This window comes from Taudactylus pleione, unplaced genomic scaffold (genome assembly GCF_031769625.1).
Source record: "Taudactylus pleione unplaced genomic scaffold, aTauple2 ptg000205l, whole genome shotgun sequence".
Classification (NCBI taxonomy): domain Eukaryota; kingdom Metazoa; phylum Chordata; class Amphibia; order Anura; family Myobatrachidae; genus Taudactylus; species Taudactylus pleione.
The window spans coordinates 6,775,844-6,800,658 of record NW_028284607.1 but is presented as its reverse complement, the minus strand read 5'-3'; the positions used below and the strand labels follow the sequence as shown (position 1 = coordinate 6,800,658).

The following is a 24,815-nucleotide window of genomic DNA, read 5'->3' as shown; positions in this document are numbered from 1 at the left end:
TTTATTCAAACATCAAATGTAACACGCACTAAACACAATTAGTTACGACTCAGGGTTCAACACATTTTTTTAAAATCTAAAAGAAACCAAAATATATGAAAAAAACCTATATAGAAAACCACTTATGCCCCTTTAATGCCCCTAGGGCTACCCCACATGCCATCAGACCCAGATACATAGTATGCCACCCCACTGTGCCCCCCAATACATAGTATGCCACACCACAGTGCCCCCAACACCTAGAAGATGTCTGACATGGTCATATCGCGGAGTCCTGGGAGCTGGTCTCATTCAGCAGCCCAGGCCCGCTTTGCCCCCAGTATTGCTGTAGAGTGTACATCATTCATGCTCTGCAGCATTTGGTCTGAGTGACAGTCACACAGTAGCACTCCTCCCCACACATGGACGCGACAGTCACTGTGTAATGGACGGAGCAGAGTTTCGCTTCTTAAAGAAACCTCACTCTAGTCATTGAACTTTACACCTGAGCAAGGCATGGTAATGCCATTGCAGTATAAGAATATATCGCTTATCAGGTTGGTGCGATATTTGTCCAGCTACTGGAATAATTTACTGACGTAAATGCGGCTACATCTCCTGGAAGGTTTTTTTAAGCAACTTATATTATTTTACATAAAGTATCCTTACATTACTTCTAATCAACCCACCACTTAGATGAAGCATTCTTCTTGTGCTTAACGATAATCAAAAGGGAACATTCCTTACTGGTTCTTGGTAATCTCCTTTATGTATTTAAATGTTGTGGGGAGACTCAATAGTTTGACTAATCAGATATAATATGATCACCCAAAAGAAAAAAAACAGAATAAATCTTTCTAGTGCAATCATATAAAATGACAGTTAATTGTTAATTTAGACTACAAAAAACTAGCGTTTAAAAAAGGGATCCTATGACCCGCCTGTAACACGGCTAGTATGAGAAAATAATAGCGCTCATCATATTGACATATTGACCTAGGGGCTGATTCAAAGTCAGATGCAAAGTATTTGTGTGATATTTACTACCTTATGCTAAGGTTCCGTAGGGCTAATGCTAGGATCCGCGCTGCTCCGCCTACAGCGTAACCATGCATCAGCTTCATTCTCTGTACGCAAAACTCAGGATAGCTACACGAAGTCGACAGTTACACAGGACACAACAGCTCCGTGCAATCACATTGTTGCAGCCCAGTTGAAATGAATATAAGCAGCTGGCACTTTTCCTCCGATTATCTATATACATAGCACCGCAAGTTTATTTTCAGTTTATTCCACTTGGGGGTCCGGGGTTGTTGAAAAATTATGGCATTTCCAATCACTGACCTGGAGTCTCTGAAGAGAAATCCTGGGGTTAAACACCAGAGGAACATGATCCAGAAAAGGCTCCCTCCCGACTCACTGAAGTACCTAATTGAAGTCAATGATTGTGATCAAGAAATGCCTCCCAGCCTACTGAGGTACAGTAGGCCACTTAAAGGTTGGATTGTGTACACAAAAAAAAAAAATGGATGTTGTTGACAGTCACAAGTTTACAGCAATAAAGATTTGTAAGAAAAATGCCTCCCACACTAGGAATATAAAGTTCTGTCAACATTTCTAGTGCCCAAAAACCATGGTGGTTACAAGCATCAGCTACCAGTCTCTCATACTCAAAATTTGTAATACCTTTGCTTAAGGCTGCTCGCAAATGCAGCACATGTATGATTTTCCCGAGCTATCTTCAGGTGGGTACACACTATACAGATATATCTGCAGATCGAGCGATCTGCAGATATATCTGCAGATGATGGTCGTTCATACACACTGAATGTCCATCATCTGTGTCTCGTTGCGGGTCCCGGTGGCGTATCGGGGACGCGTCCCGCCCCCTCCTCGCAGCTGCCGCTGTGTGTGTGTGTGTACGGGTGGTCTGCAGACCGCCCGTACACACTTGCCGATGGACATATATGTCTGCTTGTTAAATGAAATGTGGTGTCACGCAGGCACTCTTCCATCTAGCAAAACACTAGCGTTCTCAGCGGTAAGTAGAGGTTGAAGAGAAGGCTCCTCTATGTCACGCAGAAGTACTTATCATAAACACTTGCTGTCTTTTCACATCAACCAAAGAAACATGAAAGTAACTGAGCACTATGAACACTAGTGCTGTGTGGTTGGACAAAAATCACTAGAGTACCAACTGCCCATGTGATACAATCCTGTGTGCAGACATAAGGGTACAGGGAGCATGGAGGTATTCCAGAGAAATATATGAGAGGAAACTACTATGTATCCTATGCAAGCATGTGTAAAGTCTTGCATTGCATGGCCTAATAGTAGCTTGGTTTACATCATTCACCAATTGTCTTATTTTAACCAAGTTTCCAGAGAGTTTTGCTTACATTTGACATGGAACAGACGAACTCCGCAAAAATGTATAGCCCTACAGTACTGCCTGCAGGTAGAGTTAAAGGTTTGAGCTGAATGCTGTCAGTAAAGTACAGTGGTAGGCTGGCCAATCTATACGAGAGGAGTCAGGCAGTAAGCTGAGCACCACTCTTCCTGATCACGATGGGTGAAAACGCTTACACATCTTTATACAGATGGTATATGCTACCTGCAAATTACATAACTGGCTCAATTCTATTAGGTGCGAACTCGGTCCTGCGAGCCGTTCTCATGGGGGAATTACATTTGCAATACAATTCAATTCCAAATTGGCATTGTAGGAGGTAGAAAAAATCTTTATATGAAGTAATAAAAATAGTCAGGTCACAGCATAGAACCTCTGGTACACCCCTCCCAATAAATAATCATGCACTTGAATTGGGTTTAAACAGCAAAATTTGTCCAATAAAGCCATGCCCGTTTTCAGGTGAATTTCTCTAAAAACTTCAATAGTGGATTAAATGCAGTGGGACAGGTGTGTGGTGGTGTAAATGATGTGGGACAGGTATGTGGAGGTGTATTGGTGAGAGGGGATTTTGAACTTGCAGATGAGGTATAAAGCCGCACATCCGCTAGGCGACTGGGGAAAGACAGTACGATTACAACATCGTAACCATACAGTCGTTCCCCATCCCCTGCAGTGCCTACATTGAACGATTAGTCGTTCAGTGTAGGCACCCTCCATCATCTCCGAACATGGCAAATCTGTCGCTATTGGCAGATTGACCGGCATGCTCGGGTGATGATTGATGTCAGAAACGACCAGCAGGAGCGCGCTTCGCCGGTCGTTTCCGACATTATTAATTGTGCACAAATCGTGCACTATGAGTGATTGCATTATTACGATGTCGTAATCGTGCAATCGCACATTAATATCACCTAGAGGATGTGCGGTATAAGTGTTTATTCCAATTATTTTTACAAACTTGTATAAAACACTGAAAAACTACATACATTTTTCTGTCCCCTAAAATGCTGACAAAACACTTGCTATTATTTTTCATCCATTAGTAAAAAGTGCAAAGATCAGTGATAACTTTTAAAAACCTCCAGTACTTTTCTTATGGCCACTAGCATTCTATATGTTCCTACCATCTCAGTTGTCAGTTTTTTTAAGGTCCAGGATGGTTTCCCACTTTTAGTGCACTTCTCCCAGGTTGCATTTTGTAGAAAAGTCGCACATCCTTGCCACGACTACCGCAAAATGCTTTTTCTAATTGGATCTCGCATTTCTCTGGTGCACGCATTCGTGCATTGCATGCGAGTTCCATGAAATAAACCCGCATTTGTACACTTGCACCCAATAGGATTGAGCCCAAAATCTATAAGGCAGCCGTTCAGCTACACAGCAGGAACTGGGACATGAAAACTCCTTGTGTCACATATGTTGGGTTTGGCCCTTTATTACTCAAATCTACTCTAAAAGCACAATCTATGCATCGACACAGGTTTCTATAAATAAGTGTGTTATATTATAATCTTGTGTATAGGGGTACAAAATGCAGGGAACTGCTTCCAACAGTTTCTGATGAGTCCGGTGCAGTGCGGCACTGTAAGTGGAGTTTATGCAGTCACTACATACATATGAATGTGTGCACAGAACTGGATTAAATATGCTGTACTCTGGTAGTGTTATTTCTAGCACCCTGCACCTACCTATCACAACCTGTGCAGTTCCTCTTTCCTTCCTGGGGTGTCACTCTGCTGTGGTGGTTCCAGCACACTCAGCTGAGATACAGAGCAGAGAGCGACACCCCAGGCAGAAAAGAGGAACTGCACAGGTTGTGACAGGTGCAGGGTGATAGAGTGAACACTACTCTTGGCTAGTATTGTTAAATATTACATTTTTGCGAAAGCAGAGCCAAACACATGACAATCATATGTTAATGACATTTAGACCAAAAAGTATACAAATCGACTATAGAATACAACAGATTTAGACCTTGCTGCAGCAGGTTTGTACACACAGACGACAAGTATTTACCTATACACTCAAAACAAGACAGAGTGGAAAAACTAGTCACTTGTCTTATGATGATGATGATTTGGATTAAAATATAATAAATCTTTATTGGTATTCTTGAAAATATAATGTTCAGGATATTAGGGCGAATATTATTTAAAATAATAGAATAGTTGTGTGTAAAGATATGATAAGTGTATTAAAAAGAGTTTCATGTATCGCTGGTCTAATACATATAAATTTATACTCTTCACATATAAGGGTTCAATAATATCCCCAAATATCTGTCTGTATAATCTGGGATGTCTTTTCCTCTTGTGGCCGCGTTCAGGAAAGTTGGCTACAGTACAGTCCCATGGACTTTAAACTTATAATATTTGCAACTGTTGCCACAGGAACAGCAAGCTGCTTGGAGATGGTCTTATAGTCTTTAACATGTTTGTCTATAATTGTCTTTCTGTTCTCAAATATCACTATAATCTACTTATTTATTATCTCTTCTAAGGGGTACCAACAAATCTATCCAGGCCATTTTAGAGAACAAGCAGTAACTCTTCTTTGCTTTATTCTATGCCCTAATAAAGGAATGCCGGTATACATGAGGTAGTGGGCCTCAGTCACGCACATTCCTCATGCCGTGCCGATGTTCACGTAGTTAATTGATTATTTGCTACTGCGCATGCATGAAAAATTCTGAAATCTACCCAGTGTGTATCCACAAAGGCGCCTTTGCAGTCGGGATAGACGGTATCAGATAGGTGGCGGAAAACTGATGGGCATTCCTGGGCGGTGGCTTCTAGTGCACGCAAAAATGGGCCGTTCAGTGATCTGATTGAGAGTGTTAATGCAAATGGCGGTGTTGAGATGTACAGCCGCAAGCCTAGGAGGCTGTGGTCAGATGGGGAATCTACGTCTGCTATAGGCTGGTGTAAGTTCTGATGGTGCAACCAATGGTGGCGTATAAGGGCGCACCAATCAGTATTACAGCATGTTACATGATTGGTGGGCGTCTCAGTCCATGTACCTTCTGCCGCACAGATAAACTCAAGGGAAAGACTAGTATTCCATTTGCATAAAGTCGCAGGCTGGTGGCCCACCAATGGACGCTGCTGCTTTTGCTTGTGATTGAATCAGACCCAATAGCTTTTGATTTAATCATTTTTCAGGTGGAATGAAGCATTGTTTCAATGAGCTGTAAGGGTTGCAACAAACTTGTTCATGTCTGTATGTATTGAAGCCAGGTTTATGGAGACATCTCACCACTGATGGGCAGCTTTTCCACTCTAACCTATTAGGACTGGATTATCCCACACCAGTACTATGATTTATATGTCAAAATAGAATCCTGCCTCACAGTGAAATAAAGAGACCACTATCCCATATTGTCGTCCTGAAATATATCTCTTCCAGATAGTGATAATCTATTTCCCTGTAGGTAAAAGGGAATTATTTGTGAGGTGCTACCACTACCCCTGTACAAATATGACAATATCAATAACAGGGAGAGCGGTATGAAATATTATTGGTACAACAATTAACCTAAGTTATTTAACTTCTAGGTTACTACTATAGCCGACTGCTGAGTGTTTACACTAGAGAACATATCTGTATCAACTACAGTGTAGCAGGTTGAAATATTGACACAAATTTACTCTGAATCTGGCAACATTTATACGTTATAGTTGCATCAATTTGTGAAAACCTTAGGTGGCCATATATAATAATTACAGATTCTCTGTCAGACATGATATTTATGGGGTAGCATTATTTGGTAAGAATGGTAGAAAAAGAGCCACAGAAAACTTCCAAAGAGATACAAGCTGACTCTAAGGTCAGTGTACTTCTGTGTCTGATCACACCATCCAACACTTTTTGAGCGTCACTGTGCTCCATGGAAGAAGACTTAGGACGACGCCTTTTGAAAAACAAAAAGCAAAGCCAAACCGGAATTAGCTAAAATGCAGAGTGACAAGCCACAGTGCTTTTGGGAGAGTGTCCTTTGGACAGGTGAGTCACAACTGGAGCTTTTTGGCAAGTCACATCTACTTTATGTTCACAAATTAAAAAATGAAGTGTTCAAAGAAAAGAACACCATACTTATTGTGAGACATGTAGAGAGCTTGCTTAAGTAGTAGCATGAAAAACGTAAGTGAATAAAATTTGATAACACTATAGTTGAAACAGTAGGATAAGTAGTGGTATAGCGGTATATAAAGCATTAGCATAAATATATTGATTTTTAAAACATTCATATAGAGCATGTCTGTGGCTCAGTAATCACTGCCCAGAATTATGCACAAGAAAGAAACAACATACCTCCTAAATGTGCAACTTACTGGAAGGATTAAAAATAAATAAATATATATATATATATATATATATATATACACACACACACAGATATATATATATACACACACACACACAGATATATATATACATATATATACACATATATATATACACACACACACGGAAATACATTTTGGAGAGCACTCACCATTGCAGCAATAATATATATATTTTTTTTTCATAAAACACTACAGCTAGATTAACATACAGCCTTGCCATAGACTGACTTGACTTTTTTCTTGAATATATGATAAGATAAAATTAGCCCTTGTGTCTATGTCGGGGTGGTAAGGAAATTTAGATGGTAAGCTCCTTTAGGGGCAGAGATTTATGTGAATAAATATTTACTCTAAAGTGCTGGGTTATATGTAGGAGCTATATGACGAACTGCTAATAATTAGATGGTATTACAGACAGGTAGTTGTGTGTGTTTAAGGAAACTCCCCACGATGAACATACTATGGCACAGATTCAACTAAGTGTGAGGCTGTCCAATGTAGTAATAGGGCCATATTCCATTAGCCTGCGAAAAGTCAGAATCAGCGATAAATTATCGCCGATGACGTCATTTTTGCATGTTTTAGCTATCCCCGTATTCAATTTCAAAGACTTTTCGCCGGTGCGAAAAATCTTTGAAACAAAATGGGGATGAGTTTTCACCATGTTTTACATGGGGAAAAAAAGTGCAGAATTGGGGTTTAGGGGTGCAGGCTTTAAAAAAAAAATAACCTGCACCCCTGGGAATAGCCCCTAAAAACAAACTGTCAAAAAATAAAAAATAAAAAATAGGGACACCCCCAAAAAATATTCATTTTGGGGTAAAAATAAAAATATGGGGAACAAGTTTTTAAATAGTAAAATTAATCCCGGGGGAGTTCCCCAGTATGCGCGGCAGGTGTTTTAAAGAATGCGGGTGGTAGAGGCAGGTGCTTTTTTTAAGAATTTTCAAAATGCACTTTAGGGCCTTAAAAATATGCTTGCACCCATTTTCATGAACCCCAAATTTGATATTTTTTTTTTTGCAAGAAAAAGAAAACCTATGCCCAAGTGCTCTTCTTCACAGGCTCAAAAAGCACCTGTCGCGGCTATTTAAAAACCCGACTTCCCTTCAGTAGCCAAAACGGGGGTACCCATAGTGATCCCCCATGTCTGGACATCTTTAGGAGGGTCCCAGGGACAATTCCCCAAAAATATGAGATATGGTAAGAACTTACCCTTGTTATCTCTATTTCTACGAAGTCCATAGGGTTCCACAGGATACCTTGGGGTATAGGTGTGAAGTCAGTCACAGGGCACCAAAGAGTTAAGCTTTCAGCCTCCCAGGATGCACTAGGTCCCCCTCCTATACCCCGCCCCCGGGCCAAGGCACCTCAGTTAGTTACCAAGCCATAGGCCGGAGGAGGAGAAGGAAGAGAGAGAACAAGGATCTGGACACATACAAGAATCACATTCTCACCAGAGGGAGACGGAAAACCGGTGACCAGAGCAAAGCCCATCTGCAGCACAGGTGCGACAGGGCGGGAGTCCTGTGGAACCCTATGGACTTCGTGGAAATAGAGATAACAAGGGTAAGTTCTTACCATATCTCATATTTTCTACTTCAGGGTCCATAGGGTATCCACAGGATACCTTGGGGATGTCCCAAAGCAGTATCCTTTAAGGGTAGGGACGCTCCTGTGCAGAAAGGAGAATCCGCCGCCCGAAGGAAGCATCCTGAGAGGCGAAGGTGTCAAACCTGTAATACCTCACGAAGGTATGGACAGAAGACCACGTAGCAGCCTTGCAGATCTGAACTGCCGAGGCACCACGTCGAGCTGCCCACGAAGGACCCACAGACCTAGTGGAATGAGCCTTCAGAGAAGGAGGGACCGGTAGGCCTTCATGAAGATAAGCTTCAGAAATAGCCATACGGATCCAGGCTGCCAAAGTTTGCTTTGAAGCAGGCCAACCCTTTTTACGGAAGCCATAGAGGACAAACAAAGCGTCCGACTTCCTAAACGAAGAAGTGCGGTCAACATAAGTCCTTAAGGCCCGCACAACATCCAAAGAGGCCTCACCCACGGAAAGACCCGGTGAGTTAAAGGCCGGAACAACGACTTCCTCGTTAACATGAAACTGGGAAACAACTTTGGGAAGAAACTCGGGCCGAGTGCGGAGCACTGCCCTGTTCCCATGAAAAACTAAGAAAGGGGGTCTACAAGAAAGAGCCCCTAACTCAGAAACACGTCTGGCCGAAGCAATAGCCAGAAGGAAAACAGTCTTAGCTGTTAGCCATTTAAGATCCACTGAGCCCAGTGGTTCAAACGGCGGTCCTTGGAGAGCCCTCAGGACCACAGCCAAATCCCAAGGCGCCACAGGTGGAACAAAGGGCGGCTGAATGCGGAGAACACCCTGCATAAAGGTGCGCACATCCGGGATTGTAGCAATCCTACGGTGAAACCAGACAGATAGGGCCGAAACCTGTACCTTCAAAGAAGCAAGGCGAAGCCCATGATCTAGTCCCGCTTGCAGGAAGGCGAGAATCCGAGACAGACGAAACTCCCGCGGTGCATAACCTCTCGGTCGACACCACTGGAAGAACGTATGCCACACGCGATGGTATATCCTCGCGGAAGACGGTTTCCGAGCTCGTAACATGGTACGTACCACAGAGCTGGAAAACCCCCGGGACCTCAGCATGGCCGTCTCAACAGCCACGCCGTCAAAGACAGCCGAGTCAGGTCCGGGTGAAGACAAGGACCCTGAGACAGAATGTCCGGTCGTAGCGGCAACCGCAGAGGACTGTCCACGGACAGACCCTGAAGGTCTGAGAACCAGTGCCGTCTGGGCCACGCGGGAGCTATCAACAGGAGCGTCCCTCCTTCCTGTTTGAATTTCCGGATTACCCGTGGAAGAAGGGAGACCGGAGGGAACAGGTATGCGAACCGGAACGTCCACCGGACGGACAGAGCATCCACCAGAGACGCCCCTTCGTCTCTTGTGCGAGACCCGTACACCGGCAACTTGTTGTTGTGCCGGGACGCCATGAGGTCGATTTCTGGAAGACCCCACCTGTCCACCAGTAGTTGAAAAACGTCCGGGTGCAGGGACCATTCCCCCGGATGAACGTCCTGGCGACTTAGAAAGTCCGCCTCCCAATTTAGCACTCCCGGGATGAAGACCGCTGATATGGCCGGAAGATTGCGCTCCGCCCAAACCAGGATCCGAGAGACCTCTACGAGAGCCGCCCGACTGCGAGTTCCTCCTTGCCTGTTTATGTAGGCCACGGTGGTAGCGTTGTCCGACTGGACCTGCACCGGGCGACCCTGGAGAAACCGCTGTGCCTGCTGGAGAGCATTGAAGACCGCACGGAGTTCCAAGATATTTATTGGAAGCTCCGCTTCTGTCGGCGTCCACCTGCCCAGGAACAAGTGTGGACCCGAAACTGCTCCCTAGCCCCGAAGACTGGCGTCCGTTGTCAACAGGACCCAATTTGGAACCCAGAACGGACGTCCCTTGTTGAGGTGGGTCGTCTGTAACCACCACGCAAGGGACAGGCGAACCTCCTGGGTGAGCACAATCGTCTGGGACTTCAGAGACTGAGGCAGCCCGTTCCACTTGGACAGGATCAGGTGCTGCAGAGGTCTGGAGTGAAACTGGGCGTATTCCACCATGTCGAACACCGACACCATGGAGCCCAGTAACCTCATCGCCGAGTGTAAGGACACCCGGCGGCTGTGCAGGCAACTGCGCACCCTTGACTGTAAAGCAGAGATCTTGTCCTCCGTCACGAAGATCCTTTGCTGTCCCGAGTCCAATAAGGCTCCAAGATGCAGAATCCTCCGAGACGGGATTAGAGTGGACTTCTGCCAGTTGATTAGCCAGCCGTGCCGTTGCAGCAATGCAATGGTCAGGTCCAAGTGGCGTAACAGGAGCTCTGGAGATCCTGCCACCAATAACAGGTCGTCCAAATACGGCAACATGCGGACTCCCTGCAGCCGCCATGACCGCCATCACCTTGGTGAAAACACGTGGTGCTGTTGCCAGGCCAAAAGGTAACGCCCGAAACTGGAAGTGGTCGCTGCGGATTGCAAACCTGAGGAACTGTTGATGGCGCAAAAGAATAGGGACATGCAGGTAAGCGTCCTGTATGTCCAATGACACCAAGTAGTCCCCAGGTTCCAGCGCCAGAATGATGGACCGTAGGGTCTCCATCCGAAACTTCGGGACCCGCAAAGACTTGTTGAGTGCTTTGAGGTTGAGAATCGGACGATATGACCCATTGGGTTTCTGTACCAAAAATAGATTTGAATAGAAACCCTGGCCCCTCTGGGAGAATGGAACAGCCACTATAACTCCAGCCTGGAGCATAGTGTGCAATACCTTCCGCAGCTCCGTAGCCTTGTTCCGGTCTGATGGGAGACCCGTGGTGAAGAAGCGAGCCGGGGGTCTGTGCCGGAAGGAGAGGGCGTATCCGTGGGAAACCACCTCCAGAACCCAAGTGTCTGTCGTAGTGGTCGACCAACACTGGGCGAACTGTAGCAGGCGGCCTCCCACCCTGGGATCCCCCAAAGGGAGGCCCGGACCGTCAGGCCGCAGGCTTGTCATCTGGCTTGGGGGCCGGACGTCTGGTACTCCATGCCTGCTTCCGGGGCTTGACCGATTTCTTAGGGCCAGCCTGTCGAGGAAACGACTGTGGTTTGGGCCTGCCCTGGGCCGTAGATGACCGAAAGGACGATGGTCCCGAACCAGAAGGAGCAGCGGCCGACGGGAGACAAGCAGATTTGGCTGCCGCCAGCGTGGCCACAATCTTATCCAGATCCGGACCGAAGAGAACTTCTCCGGTAAACGGCAACGCTTCCAGACCTTTCTTGGAATCTGCGTCCGCCTTCCAGGATCGCAGCCACAAGGTGCGACGAGCAGCTACCGCTGCTGAAGAAATTCTAGACACCAGAGTACTAATGTCTAGAGCCGCCTCGTTGATGTAGGTGGCCGAATCACGGAGATTGCCAATCAACTCCGCCTGTTCAGCCGGACAGTCGGATTCAAAAGAAGCCTCTAATGAATCCGCCCAGCGCTCCATCGCTCTGGCAACCCAGCAAATGGCCATAGCCGGCCGTGCTGCCCCCCCTGCAAGGGAATAAGCGGACTTCATGCAGATTTCTACCTTGCGGTCCGTAGCATCCTTAAGGGAGGACATGGATGGCATCGGCAATGTGGCACTACGGACAAGACGGGTCACGTGAGAATCCACCTGTGGAGGGGATTCCCACTTAGCAAAATAATTATCCGCGAACGGATAAGCCACCGCCAGGCGTCTCTGCGGCTGGTATCTTTTGCCAGGTTGTTTCCATGCCTCCTCTAAATGGTCCACCAACTGACCCGAAAGAGGAAAGACTGTGGCATCGCCCTTCACATCTTTGAAAAAGGCATACTTAGATTTAGCCGCTGGGGGAACTTCGTCCTCAATCACCAAGGCTGTGCGGACCGCCCGAATAAGTCCAGGAATATATACTTTGGACTTAGCATCAGCGTCCTTAGTATGGAGAGGTTCCTGATCGTAAGGATCCAGAATCTCCCCATCATCAGACGTCCCTTCGTCATCCTCATAAGGAGCGGACAGACGCCACCGGCCTTTTATGAGGCCGCATCACAGACTCCCCTTGCAACACATCCGACAAGTGCTGTACAGAACTCGTCAGGGAGTTAACCCACGCTGGCTCCTGAGAACCCGGGAGCGGGGAAATAGGGAGACTGTGGGGTACCACCAATTGTCGTGGGAACCCCTGCATGGGTGACGACACCACAGACTGCTGGGACAAACCCATCGGAGTAAACGCGGGCTGCGGAGCTAACTGGCCCACTAAAGCTGTTAACGCCTGAGCGAAACAAGCCCAGGGCGGCTCCTGTACCGGTGCTGTAACCGTAATAGGCCGCGCCATGGACAAACACTGCCGGCAAAGGCCCTCCGCGCTACCCTCCCCCTCCGCTAACGGTACTTTGCACGTGGTACACTGTAGCCGGAGGGGAAAATCACTTTCAAACATGATGGCACCACGTATGTGACCTCTCTCACCAATTAAGTATTAAATAGGCGAGAGACCACCCTGCAGCACCGCACCGCAAGGGCTTTAGCAGAAGAACAGGGACAGTAATAAAGCTGACAGTTTAGAGAAGAAAAGTTACAGGCAGCGCTAGCACAGTCACATACAATGCAGAGAAATAACAATTCCTGCACTAACAGCGCTGATCACTCAACTACACAGACACAGGGCCTGGTAGGACACAGCGCTGCATACACAGACCTGAGCCACAGCGGAGGAGAGGTATGCGGGGGGACCCAGACCACGATGCTTCCGTCCAGCGCTTCCAGCAGCGTTCACCATGCGTTCTGGAGAAGATGGCCGCCGAGGAGCAGAGAGGAGGCTGGCCTGGGGGAGGAGCGCTGCCACAGGACCAGTCGGCAGCATGCAGAGAGGGCTGTGTGCAGCGGGGGAGGCGCCGGCTGTGAGACAGGGAAGGCGCGCTCCCCTGGCATGCATTTAACCCCTGGGACGCCGCAGCGCTACCGCTCTGCTGCGGTCCGCTGTCCCAGGGGGTAGTGGAAGCGCAGGTTGGTCGCCTGGCTCCACGCTGCAGCCAGTCCCCAGGGAGCCCCCTGCCTGGGGACTTAGGACCATGTGATCAGCGGGGACCCACCGCGGGACCCCGCTGCTTACCTCTGTCCCCCTTGAATCCGGCCATGGTCCGGAGCATCTGGGGTCACCGCTAGCTGTGACCCCAGACGCCCACCAGCATCCCCGGATCAGTACCGGCGTTCTGGTACCGACGGGGTGTAGGGAAGACAGCATGGACGTCAGGACTGACTGTCCATGCTGTTCATCCAGATGTGCAGCCACAGCTGCATGAAGAAAAAGCTTCAGGGGCTCTTCTAGCCCCCACTCCAACAGGTGCACCCGACTCCGGCCGGGCACCAAACTAAACTGAGGTGCCTTGGCCCGGGGGCGGGGTATAGGAGGGGGACCTAGTGCATCCTGGGAGGCTGAAAGCTTAACTCTTTGGTGCCCTGCGACTGACGTCACACCTATACCCCAAGGTATCCTGTGGATACCCTATGGACCCTGAAGTAGAAAATTCCTTTTTTTTTTGTGAAACTTACCTTTCCGCCGGCTCCCGTTTTCGCACATTCCTAATTGAATACGGGGATAAAGTGGGCACGCGCCCGATACTTTATCCCCGGAAGACCTCAGATGTGGAGCAAAAAGTCCAGCACAAACTTTTCACTCCAAATTGAATACCCCCCTTAGTGTACAAAGTTCTCTTGGAACCATGTGGCTTAAAAAATCTGCCCCCATGTCAGAAATCTTCAGTTCCAATATGCTGACAAAACTCGTTTTGATAAATAGCATTTTAGTTTAGGGAGCAAGCAACGGGGAACATGAATTATTTAGTTGAGAAGTTTGGTCCTTCAATTATTCCTTCAATACGTACACTGTAGAGCCTGAACGCAAGAGAAATATTATTATTTGTAAGGTTCTCAGAATACTGCAATGCCAATCAGATGACTTTACATGATTCATGGAGTTTAGAATTACCAGATCACACTAGACACATGGTTGTAAGAAATCTAAATGTGGATGTATAACAATTTCATGCAGAGTGTTAACAGTTCTTACCTCCCAGGTGTTAGCCACTTTTGGTGGAACATCTATGCCAAGTTTCTCCAAACGATGGTCCTTGTAATTCTCATACTGTTTGTAACCAGCATAGCCTCCGCCTGTCCCCAACAACACATAAAGTGGCCTGAACTTGACACCCAAAGCGGTAGATGCGGTATGTAACTTTCTTCTATCTGTAGGGTCACACACAAAAGCGGAGGGTCACACGTGAGTACAGGAGGGTCACACGTAACATGGATATGTGCATCAAGGTCACCTGACTACTGTCACCACACTCCATCAGTGGAAACATGGTAGAGCTTATTTCCCCTTCATGCTAGGGACCTGGAAGTGACGTGAGGGAGAACGGAAGGGCAGTTCCATGCCCATTAAGGCCACCTAAAGAAGAAAGCTGTCTCCACCTAAAGAAAGTTGTCTGCTCGCCACGTTTCGGGCTCGGTGGCTTGCTACGCTCGCCACGAGCTTATATTCCCCCTCCATGCCCACTTGGATGGTAGGGAATGACGCTGGACACTGGCTGATGACGTCAGGGTCCTCTCCAAGAAGGGTATTTAGACATTACCGTGAAAACATGTTGCTGACTGCCACAGACTCACAGGGCTCCTGACACTCAGCTATCTATTAAGGAATTTATGTGAACACTGACACTCAGCTCCGTTCTCCTGACACTCAGCTATCTATTAAGGAATTTATGTGAACACTTACTGGAGTGGAGGCTCCTCGCTGTAACACCGGTCTGTAGCTGGCGTCCTCCCTCCAAGAACCTAGAAACAGAAGCACATGCAGCATAAAAGTCACCAACCGCACCACAATGCTGAGCCTGAGGACACAGAGGTAAGAGCCAGAGGCATCTCCCACTATATGACAATGGACAGACCCTAGATAACACACATGCATGGCTCTGCCTGTAACCAGGATACAGTCGCTGGCACTACAACATTGTAGTTTTACCTGCTCAGCTGGCACCGGGAGCCGCACACCCTCCACATGAGCAGCGCCATCTTCTTCTCCTTCCTAGTAGGCGTAGCTGCAGAAAGTGACGTGAACTGAGCTGTCAGCCAAACACATACTTCTAAGCCGCCTCTCTGCTCATGGCTCATGCGGCAGAGAGAATGTTAGAGTTTAGTCTCAAGTTACGGGGACTGCAGCGCCATATTGTCGGAGACCATCACTGAAGTTGATGCCATAGCGCTTATATTATGAGATTGACATCTTTTCAATTGCAAATGGCTAAACATGGATATAGAATAATAGAAACCTACACACATTTAATTGCAATAGCAGTCTTTCTTTAACAGATTTACACTAATCCTAGATTGCTTTACTGAGCACAGCAAAACCGTGAGATTCACAAACATATTCAGGTTTAGATGCATTGCTTTGTTGTACATGATATTAGGAACCAAACCTTTTTTGAATTTAGGGCCGTATTCAATCTGAGGCGAAAAGCCGTTTCTGCGTGTTTTTGGCGGAAACTTTTCGCCGATGACGTCATTTTCGCCTGTTTTGCTTTTACTCTGTATTCAATTTGAAAGACTTTCTGCCTAGGCGGAAAGTCAATGCAATGTAATAGGCGGAAAAGTTTCGCCTATGAATAGCAGGCGGAAAAAAGTGCAGAATTGGGGTTTTGGGGTGCAATGTTGCGGGAACCCCTGTGCTGCCTTCAGACAGGCCCCCAAAGGTAAACTGTGTAAAAAAAACAACACTTAGGAGCACTCCAAAAAATGACTTTGAAAAAGGGGTGAAAAAAAATGTTGGGGTACAAAGTTAAAAACTAGCGAATTTGACTCTGGGGGGGTCCCCAAGTATGCCCCAAGTGTTTTTTTTTATTGCAAGTGTTTGCGGCCAGTGGATTTTTTCAAGATTTTTTCAACTTCACTTTAGCAACTTTTAAAAAAGCTGACCCCCATTTTCAAGTACCCCAAATTTGATGGGATAACTTATTTTCTGGAAAAATACTACTGAATACTATTCTGCACCCCATATAGAAAAACGCTATTTAGCAGCTATTGAGCCCGTTTAAAAACACCAAATACCTTCAGCAACCCAAATTGGGGGGTACCATAGGGAACCCCCATGTCAGAGCATCTTTTGGGGGGGGGTTAGGCTGATTTCCCCAAAACTGACAGTACTTTCCGCCTGTTTAAGTTTCGCCGGGTCCCGTTTTCGCGTACTTTCAAATTGAATACGGGGTAAAGCAGGCACGCGCACCATACTTTTCCGTCTACCAATCAGGCAAAGTAGGCGGAAAGTTTGGGCTGTGAAAAAGTATCGCGGCTCGGCTCAAATTGAATACGGCTCTTAGTTGTAAAGTTTTTATACTTGAAAACCAACAGAAAAACAATTTGGATGCAAAAAAGAACTAAGCTTGCTTTATAACACTGCTACAATAACACTGCTCCAATCAGATTTTGCACAGAATAATCAAGCATTTTAATCATCCAAAATAACTGGGAACTAAAGTCAAAACGTAATTCGGGAATATCGAACTAAACACGTTTCCCTGATGAATGGCTCACGCCGGCCTCATACCTGCCATGCTTTTCACTGTGTTCTAATAATCTGCTTCTCCCAGGGGCGTAACTAGAACTTTGTGGGCCCCATAGCAAAATTTTTAAGGGCCCCCCCATTCACGATATGCCACAGTTGTACTCCTTATAAACATTATGCCACACAGATGTAGTGCCCCTTATAACACATTATGCCCCATAGTAATGCCACTCACAGTACTATTGCCCCATACCTAGGCTATTATTCCACCCCCACCCCCCTCCAGCACCTCTCCCTGTGTCTCTCTGGGAGCATCTCACCTCCCCCCTGTGTCCGCCCATCAGCCCCTATTCTTGTGTGCCCTGATGAATTTGGTGCCGGGCCACCAGCACCTGTATGCAGCCGCTGCCATGAGGAAACAACGCCGATGTCATTTTTAATCGGGCGCCGGTCACGAGCCATTCATAAATCCTGGACCAGCAGCCACTGCTGATTGGTTGCTGGTCCGCGAGTTCAAGAGCTACAATGGCTGTATGCAGGTGCTGGCGGTCCGGCACCAAAAAAGTAAAAAACAAAACTTGGCAGGGTGCAGGGGGTTGCTTGCTGGGCCGGCGGGCCCCCTAAGCCGCTGGGCCCCATAGGAAGCGCACCTCTTGCTCCCTCTATAGTTACGCTACTGGCTTCTCCCACTAATTTTGCAGTATCAATAATAATAAAAATTAAATAAATGTATTTAATTTAATTTATTAAATTGGAAAATAACTGGGAAAGGCAGAACTAAACACAACATTGTGAAAATCAGTAAAATTTACAGCTATGATGTGCTGGCATTCCATTTAGATTTTGATATGTAATTATATAAAATATAAATTACCAAAAAGTTCAAAGTGCAAAAGAAAGATTTTATTTAAAATATATCCAATTAAAATATTTACATAGTATAACAATTCTCATCCAGAATTGCTAATTTAAAAGCATTACATTATACAGCATGAGGACAGTCCATGACTAAGCAGAACTGACCCCCCGATATTGTTTATACACTCATTCTTATACTTTATCACTTAAACCAACGAATCACATCATAAAATATAAAATACAATTAAGATACGTAATATGGGTAAAAGCTCAAGGCTTGAGCTTGGAATGGTGTCTCAAAGTCTGGGGTATTCTGACTCTACGGGCAAAACGTCGCATCTCATCTTGTGCTCAGAACATCTGTGTGTTTGTGTGTGTATATATATACAGTATATACTATATATATATATATATATATATATATATATATATATATATATATATACATTCCAAAGGTCCGGCACTCAAAATAGTATAGTTACTTAGCTGGTTGCCCCCACTGAACTGATGAGATATACGACTTTGTAAAGTGTGGCACTCCACGCAATGAACACACAGGAAACGGCTTGTAGAAGCCGTTTCCTGTGTATTCATTGCGTGGAGTGCCACACTTTACAAAGTCATATATATATATACTATGTGTATATATGGGTTGGGTATGGGAGGCAGCCGTCAAAAGGCCGACAGCAGCATCCCGATGCTGAGAATCCCGACAGGGGCTCAGTAAGTATACTAACCCTCCCCCTTCACCCCCTAACCCTCCCTTCCTAACCCTTCCCATCCATAACCCTAACCTTCCCCTTCCCTCCCCACACCCTAACCCTCCCTATTAGTGCCTAACCCTAACCCTCCCCCCTTAGTGCCTAACCCTAACCCCCCCTTGGTGGTGCCTAAACCTAACCCCCCTGCCCGCAGCCTAGCCCTAACCTTCCCCCCTCCTGCAGCCTAACCCTAACCCCCCCCCCCTGTGGAGCCTAAACCTAACCCTCCCCCCCACAGCAGCTACAAATTAACCTGGCCTGGTATAATTCCGTGCGGGTTGCCGGCTGTTGGGATTCTGGCATCGGCATCTCAACTGATGTCAGGATTCTGGCGCTGTTGTTCTGCCCGCGGGTCTGGATTCCGTTGCCAGGATTTCGACCACCGGTATTCCGTGCGACCATAAACTGACCTAATTCTACCCCCTAACACTAACCCTCCTTTAGGGTGCCTAACCCTAACCTCCCCCCCGTGCCTAACCCTAATCCCCCCTTCCCTGCCGCCTAAACCTAAGTCTCCCGTGGGGGTGCCTAACTCTAATCTCCCCCCGGAGGTGCCTAACCCTAACTTACCCTTCCCCTAGCCTGACCCTAACCTCCCAGGGGGGTGCCTAGCCCTAATTCCCCCCCAGGAGCCCTAAACTTAACCCTCCCCCCCTGCGGCTGTCCGCACCCGGCATCCCTTCGATCGGGATGCCGAGCGCCGGACTCCCGGCGCCGGTAAAATGACAGGCGTCTAGATTAGATGCCTGTCATTTAACCTTCACAGGGATTAAGTAGGCGGGAAGCCAGCGGTCGGCATTGCGTCCGCCGGCTTCCCGAACGTATACCACTGCAAACCATCGATGGCAGCGAAAGTATGCATTTTAGTGAGTGGGTCTGAATCAGGCCCAGAGTGTGCACATAAAACTATATCAACACAATAAATGAAAATAAAAAATAGGAATAAATATAAAAATCAAGGGTAAGAAGTCACCCAATCCACTTGGACTGATATAATGTCCAGAATATATTAATTGTTCTAGGAGCAAATATCCGAATTAAGGCCCTCATTCAGAGCCGTTCGTTAGAGGCAGTACGCTCGTTGCGTTCCGATGTTGACTAACCGCGCATGCGCCGGTGTTACACTGCGCATGTGCGTACGGCTGATTGCGTTTTTTTGTTGTCTCGTTCGTCAAATAGCGTACATGAAGTGACATGCCAAATGTGATTGACAGAACAGGCCATTTTTGGGCGTTGACGGGGGTGGAGATGGAAAAACGCAGGCATGGCGAGGCGTTTTTGGGGCGTACATACATTAACAAATGCGAACGTCAAATGTGTTCGTACCAACTCATACGTCACTGGATGATCCTCTTTCCCTTCAAAATGCTTGCACAGCTTAGGGGCTGGATAACTCGACCACAGTGGCGATGGCCTTCTCCTCCGTCCCGGCACTCCACGATATTGCATCGATTAATCACGGCTTGTCAGAAACTCAATTAGTGTTGGATTGAAAACCGGCTTGGTATGTGTTTGGAAAGCAGTTTTTTTGGATAGCACAAAACCGAACGCAGGTGGAAATCATAGCTGCTAATGTCAGGATTACACAATCAATTAGCGTACATTTGTGGGGGTGTATTTTGGCCGCAATGTGTTCTTTTTTGGACTATTGTAACAATAATGTCATCATGTTTAGGTTTGGTCCCTCATTTTGTGTTTGCAAGGTGTTTTTTACTCCTTAGGTAATGTTTAAAACGTTCCTTAACGAGCACTTTTTTTTCAATGTGTAATTTTGTTTTTTTAACGTTGTTGGCTTGTGGGCCAGGATTAAAAGTAACCCATTTTGTAAAGAATGTCAGAATACAAAGTCGAACATTTCTGCTAAATTTATTTGTATCCAACCAAAAAAAAAAAACATATTGCACTACAACATTTTGGCCAGTGTTCCACAATATTTACTAATTGTGCCAACAATAATTTTTGAATAAGCGTAAATGTAAAAATTAAAAACAATTCACAAGAAAGGAGAGGGAAGTTTTGGCCAGAAAGGAATATGAGGCAAGCACAGAAGGAGTGTGGGAAAAGTAGCCAATGGTGTCACCGTTTTTTCGCCCGTTTGGCTGGGGGAGGGAGGGCGCCAGACCGGGTCCGGGATGTCATCGGGCTGGCCTGTCCAGAGGCAGATGTTGTGGCCTCTGGACTAGGCACAGGGCTAGGCACATTTGGAGGATTGGCTGATGTTGTGCCAGAGGTGGAGGATCCTGATGTTCCGGCAGGAAGGGAGGTCGGCTCCACCATGTGCTGGCGAACGAGCTGCTCCAGGGCAGTGGCGATGCGGATGTTGGCCCTGGTATTTTCCGCCAGGGCCTGACCAATGGTCACGTTGGCCGCAGGATTTGCTCCAGGGCCTCAGCAACCCGTACCAGACTGGCGTCCATCCTCTGCAGAATCTCCGTATGGAAATCCGATTTTAAATTGAGTTCTGTGAGGAGGGACACTGCCTGCGAGGGGGATTGCCCTGGACTGGCTTCTGCAGGGTCCTCAGCCGGATGTACTGGTTCCTCCCCTGCAGAGCCAGCAGAAATTCTGCGGCCAAGGCTCCCCTCTGGAGCAGACTCATCCGCCTGTGTCTCTGTTGGAAAAATGAGAAAAGACTCACATTAGAATCTACATATTGGCACAATAACATTTCACAGTTGGTGACATCACAACATTTACCTGGGACAACATGAGGAGCCGCAAAGTCTGGCATGTCCGTATCCATGTTGGACACGCCAAACACCTCCACAGGCTGCACACACCCCTGTGCCAGCTCTTCTAAATCTGTAAACTCCAATGACACAGGGGTGGGACCTCCACCTGTCCCCCTTGCATGCCTAGCCCTGTGTGCCATTTTTTGTTTCAGCCGATATTTGAAGTCTTGCCATCTGTGGGTTAAATTGGAACCATTACTTTTTATTTGATTGGGTTGTTGGTTTTAGGGTGGTCAAGTGTTTACTTACCGCCGTTTGACATCCCGGGCTAGACGGACATAATCCCCCACCCTATTGACCTCCACGGCTACCTCTTCCCACATTCTCCACTTCTGGCTTGCACTCATATTCTTGTCTGCCTGTGGCAGGATGTCCACACACTTCTGAATCAAAACCTCCATCTCCTTTCTTGTGAATTGTGGCTGCCTTTTCTTTTTGGCAGCTTTGCCCGGATTACTGGGCCCAGCAGCCTCTTCCATGTCATCCTCCTCACCTATTTGGGGTGATTTGAAGAAATCTCAAATTTCCAACTTGCACAATAATATGTTTAGAATTAATCATTGAGTCAAAATGCATGAAATACTTACCGCGGGACTGTTGTCCATTGTTTTCCTGGTCTGTATCCATGTGTGTTGTTCCAACTAGAAATACACCAGAATTGTGTTTTTGTCTTGTGACGTATTTATACATGCGTCCTTATTTTGCGGCCGCATCATTGATTGTGCGTTCCTCTGATCCTTCCTTAATTTGGGCGGGAAACTAAACACTATTTATATGTTGTGGCGTTTCGACTCGAGGTGGCGTTTACTGAATGTTGGAGGTTACGTTGGTTGGAGTTGATTGTTGGCTGGTTTTGGAGATTGCGTTTATTGTTTTTTTTTTTGGTGTTAGCGGTTTTTATTGGTTTTCATTTCCTTTTTTTTCACTTTTGGCATTTTGGCTCGTTTCCAGTTTTGGTAAGTTTGGGGAAGTATAACTTCGGGGCAATTTGTCTCTCATTGTGGTGTTTATTTTTCTCATTTTTTTTTTCCGTCATTTCATCTCTCTTAGGTTTTTTTTTGGCTCTGCCCCAAAGACATTTTGGTCCGGTTTCTTAGATATTAGCTCTTGGTAAGTTCATGTGTTAAATTGTTTAGGGAATGTTCTTGTTTGTCTGTACGCAACTTTGGTTGGCCTTCCACATGTGACGTTGTTTTTTGCCAAATCGAACACTGTGTTTTTTGTTAATATTTTTGGCCGCCGTTATTGTGCCCTGTATTTGCGAACTAATTAGCGCATTTTTACTACTTGCTATTGTGCCCTGTATTTGCGAACTAATTAGCGCATTTTTACTACTTGCTATTGTGCCCTGTATTTGCGAACTAATTAGCGCATTTTTACTACTTGCTATTGTGCCCTGTATTTGCAAACTAATTAGCGCATTGTGAAATGTGTATTCATCCCTTAAGAATGTTTTTTGTCGCCTGGAGCATTGGTTGATTACATTTGCCCTCTATTTGGCGTAGTGTGCGTAACGTCATTTTGCTCTTGGGCCAAATGTGTGTGTGTCCCCTTTTATGTTTTGTGTTACTTAAATTTGTGATAATGACATGGCCAGCATAAAATTATGTATATTTTTGATGTTATTATTTGCAGTTACAACATATCATGACTATACCCCGGCATGTAAGCATCACTGGATGGTATTTGAAAGCAAAGTTACATGTATTTTTAGTGGGTGTGGTAAAAAGGCTGACCTTCCAATGTTGTAATTTCAGGTTGATTTGGGTCAGATTGTTCTGGCCCTGCTCCCGGAAGCCGACCAACCTCAATCTCGTCCCAGGCGTAGGCATCGTAGGCGTGCAAGGCCCCAGATATTTCGAACACGTGTCACCCTTTTTGGAATGCCAGATGATGAGGTTTTAAGACGATACCGTCTTCCTCCAAAAATCATCATAGACACTCTCTCATTAATAGAGAGTGATCTTGAGCGGCAAATTGACAGTCCTACAGCAATTCCACCACTTACGCAATTAATGGCGGTGTTACATTTCTGTGCCTCAGGATCGTTCCAAACAATGGTGGGAATAGTGGCGGGCATCTCACAATCCTCCTTTTCCCGGATCCTGAGGGCAGTGATGGAGGCACTTTTCAAGCACCTCCATCATTTTATTCAAATGCCTTTGGATATGGGTGCCCTTAGTGTGGCCAAGGCCAATTTTTACCAAATAGCTGGCTTCCCACACATCATAGGGGTTGTGGATGGTACTCACATACCACTTCAGCCTCCAGCACGGCTGGAGGCAATATTTAGAAACCGTAAACACTATCACTCCCTCAATGTAATGGTGGTATGTGATGCCTCCCTCCAGATCCTGTCCCTGAATGCAAAATTACCAGGAAGTGCACATGACTCCTTCGTCATCCGGCAATCAGGGATATGGCACAAATTAACCAACCTACAAGCTGGTGATGCGTGGCTTCTGGGTAAGTGGAGACCTTTAGTACATAACAATGTTAAGCTTCATACAGAGTGAGCCTGATGTTGTATTTTCCTTTTCACAGGAGACAGTGGCTACCCTTGCACGTCCTGGCTGCTCACTCCTTATTTGGCTCCCACACCAGGGCCACAAAGTGAGTATAATTCCGCACTTACTGCCACCAGGCAAGTGGTGGAGCGCTGTATCGGCCTTTTAAAAGGCCGATTCAGATGCCTCCACTGCTCTGGTGGCGAACTCATGTATTTGCCGGATATGGTTTCGAAAATTGTGGTCCTGTGTGGGATATTTCACAACATCGCCATAAGGAGTGGTGTCCCAATGCAGCCAGAGGATGCCTTACCTGAGGATGGCCCCCCCCGAGGTTGGTCGGAGGTCAGTATGTGGGGGGGCCATACGCGATGATGCGGTGGCCAGATTTTTTAGGTAATTATTTGCATAAAACAGTGTTGATACCTAATGTGGTTGGGTTTGTTTGAGAGCATCTAATTTTTGCCTAATTTGTTTCTCCCTCTTCTGTTTTTTGACATAATCTTTGGCACTCCAACGATGACTACTTCCTGCTACCCTTACAAAACCTGTATGTGGATATTTTGTGGCTATATTCGGGAACACTTCTTGCCACGCCATATATGTGGAATCATGTTGGCATGGTCCTTCGTCAACCAGTTCTTGATTGTTTTTTTTGGGTGTTTGTTTTTTGGTATGTGTTGTATTTGAGATTATCACTGTGTGTTTTGTTTGTGAGTGACCACTTTGCAATTTTTGTTATGTTGGTAATAAATTATTTAATAGCGAAATGTTGTCCCTTTTTTGTAAAAGTTAACACCAAGTGTAACCAGGTTCACACATGTAACATATGACTAAGGGGTAATCCAGTACTGACGCCATTTGTGCAAAAATGATTCCTTTATTCTGGGTCCAACCCAACACCAAAAGGAAGCCTGTACAATCCTTTTGCTTCGTAATATTGCCCTAAGCTGTTTGCACACCAACTAGGAACCTGGAAAATGTTGAAATATATAATGGTGACTACACCAAAAAAGGGAAATCAGATTTGTACTGTTAGGTGTTTCTTGTGGCTGTTTGACCCAAAAATA

At 46.2% G+C, this 24,815-nt stretch overlaps 1 protein-coding gene across 3 annotated transcripts in view; it reads right to left on the bottom strand.

Moving 5' to 3' along the window:
- Positions 1–15,512, bottom strand: part of PISD (phosphatidylserine decarboxylase) — a 43,584-nt gene extending 28,072 nt beyond the window's left edge. The window contains exons 1-3 of one of the 3 annotated variants that reach the window (XM_088477903.1): positions 15,349–15,512; positions 15,103–15,161; positions 14,395–14,570 (exon numbers count right to left, since the gene is read on the bottom strand). In XM_088477903.1, coding sequence (XP_088334029.1) covers positions 14,395–14,570; positions 15,103–15,161; positions 15,349–15,497 — 384 coding nt within the window. In that variant the 5' untranslated portion in view covers positions 15,498–15,512. Of the gene's footprint in view, positions 1–1,323; positions 1,385–14,394; positions 14,571–15,102; positions 15,162–15,348 lie in introns of those variants that run through there. The other 2 variants (XM_088477905.1, XM_088477904.1) reach the window with 2 other exon arrangements.
- Between the last annotated feature and the right edge of the window lie 9,303 nt (positions 15,513–24,815).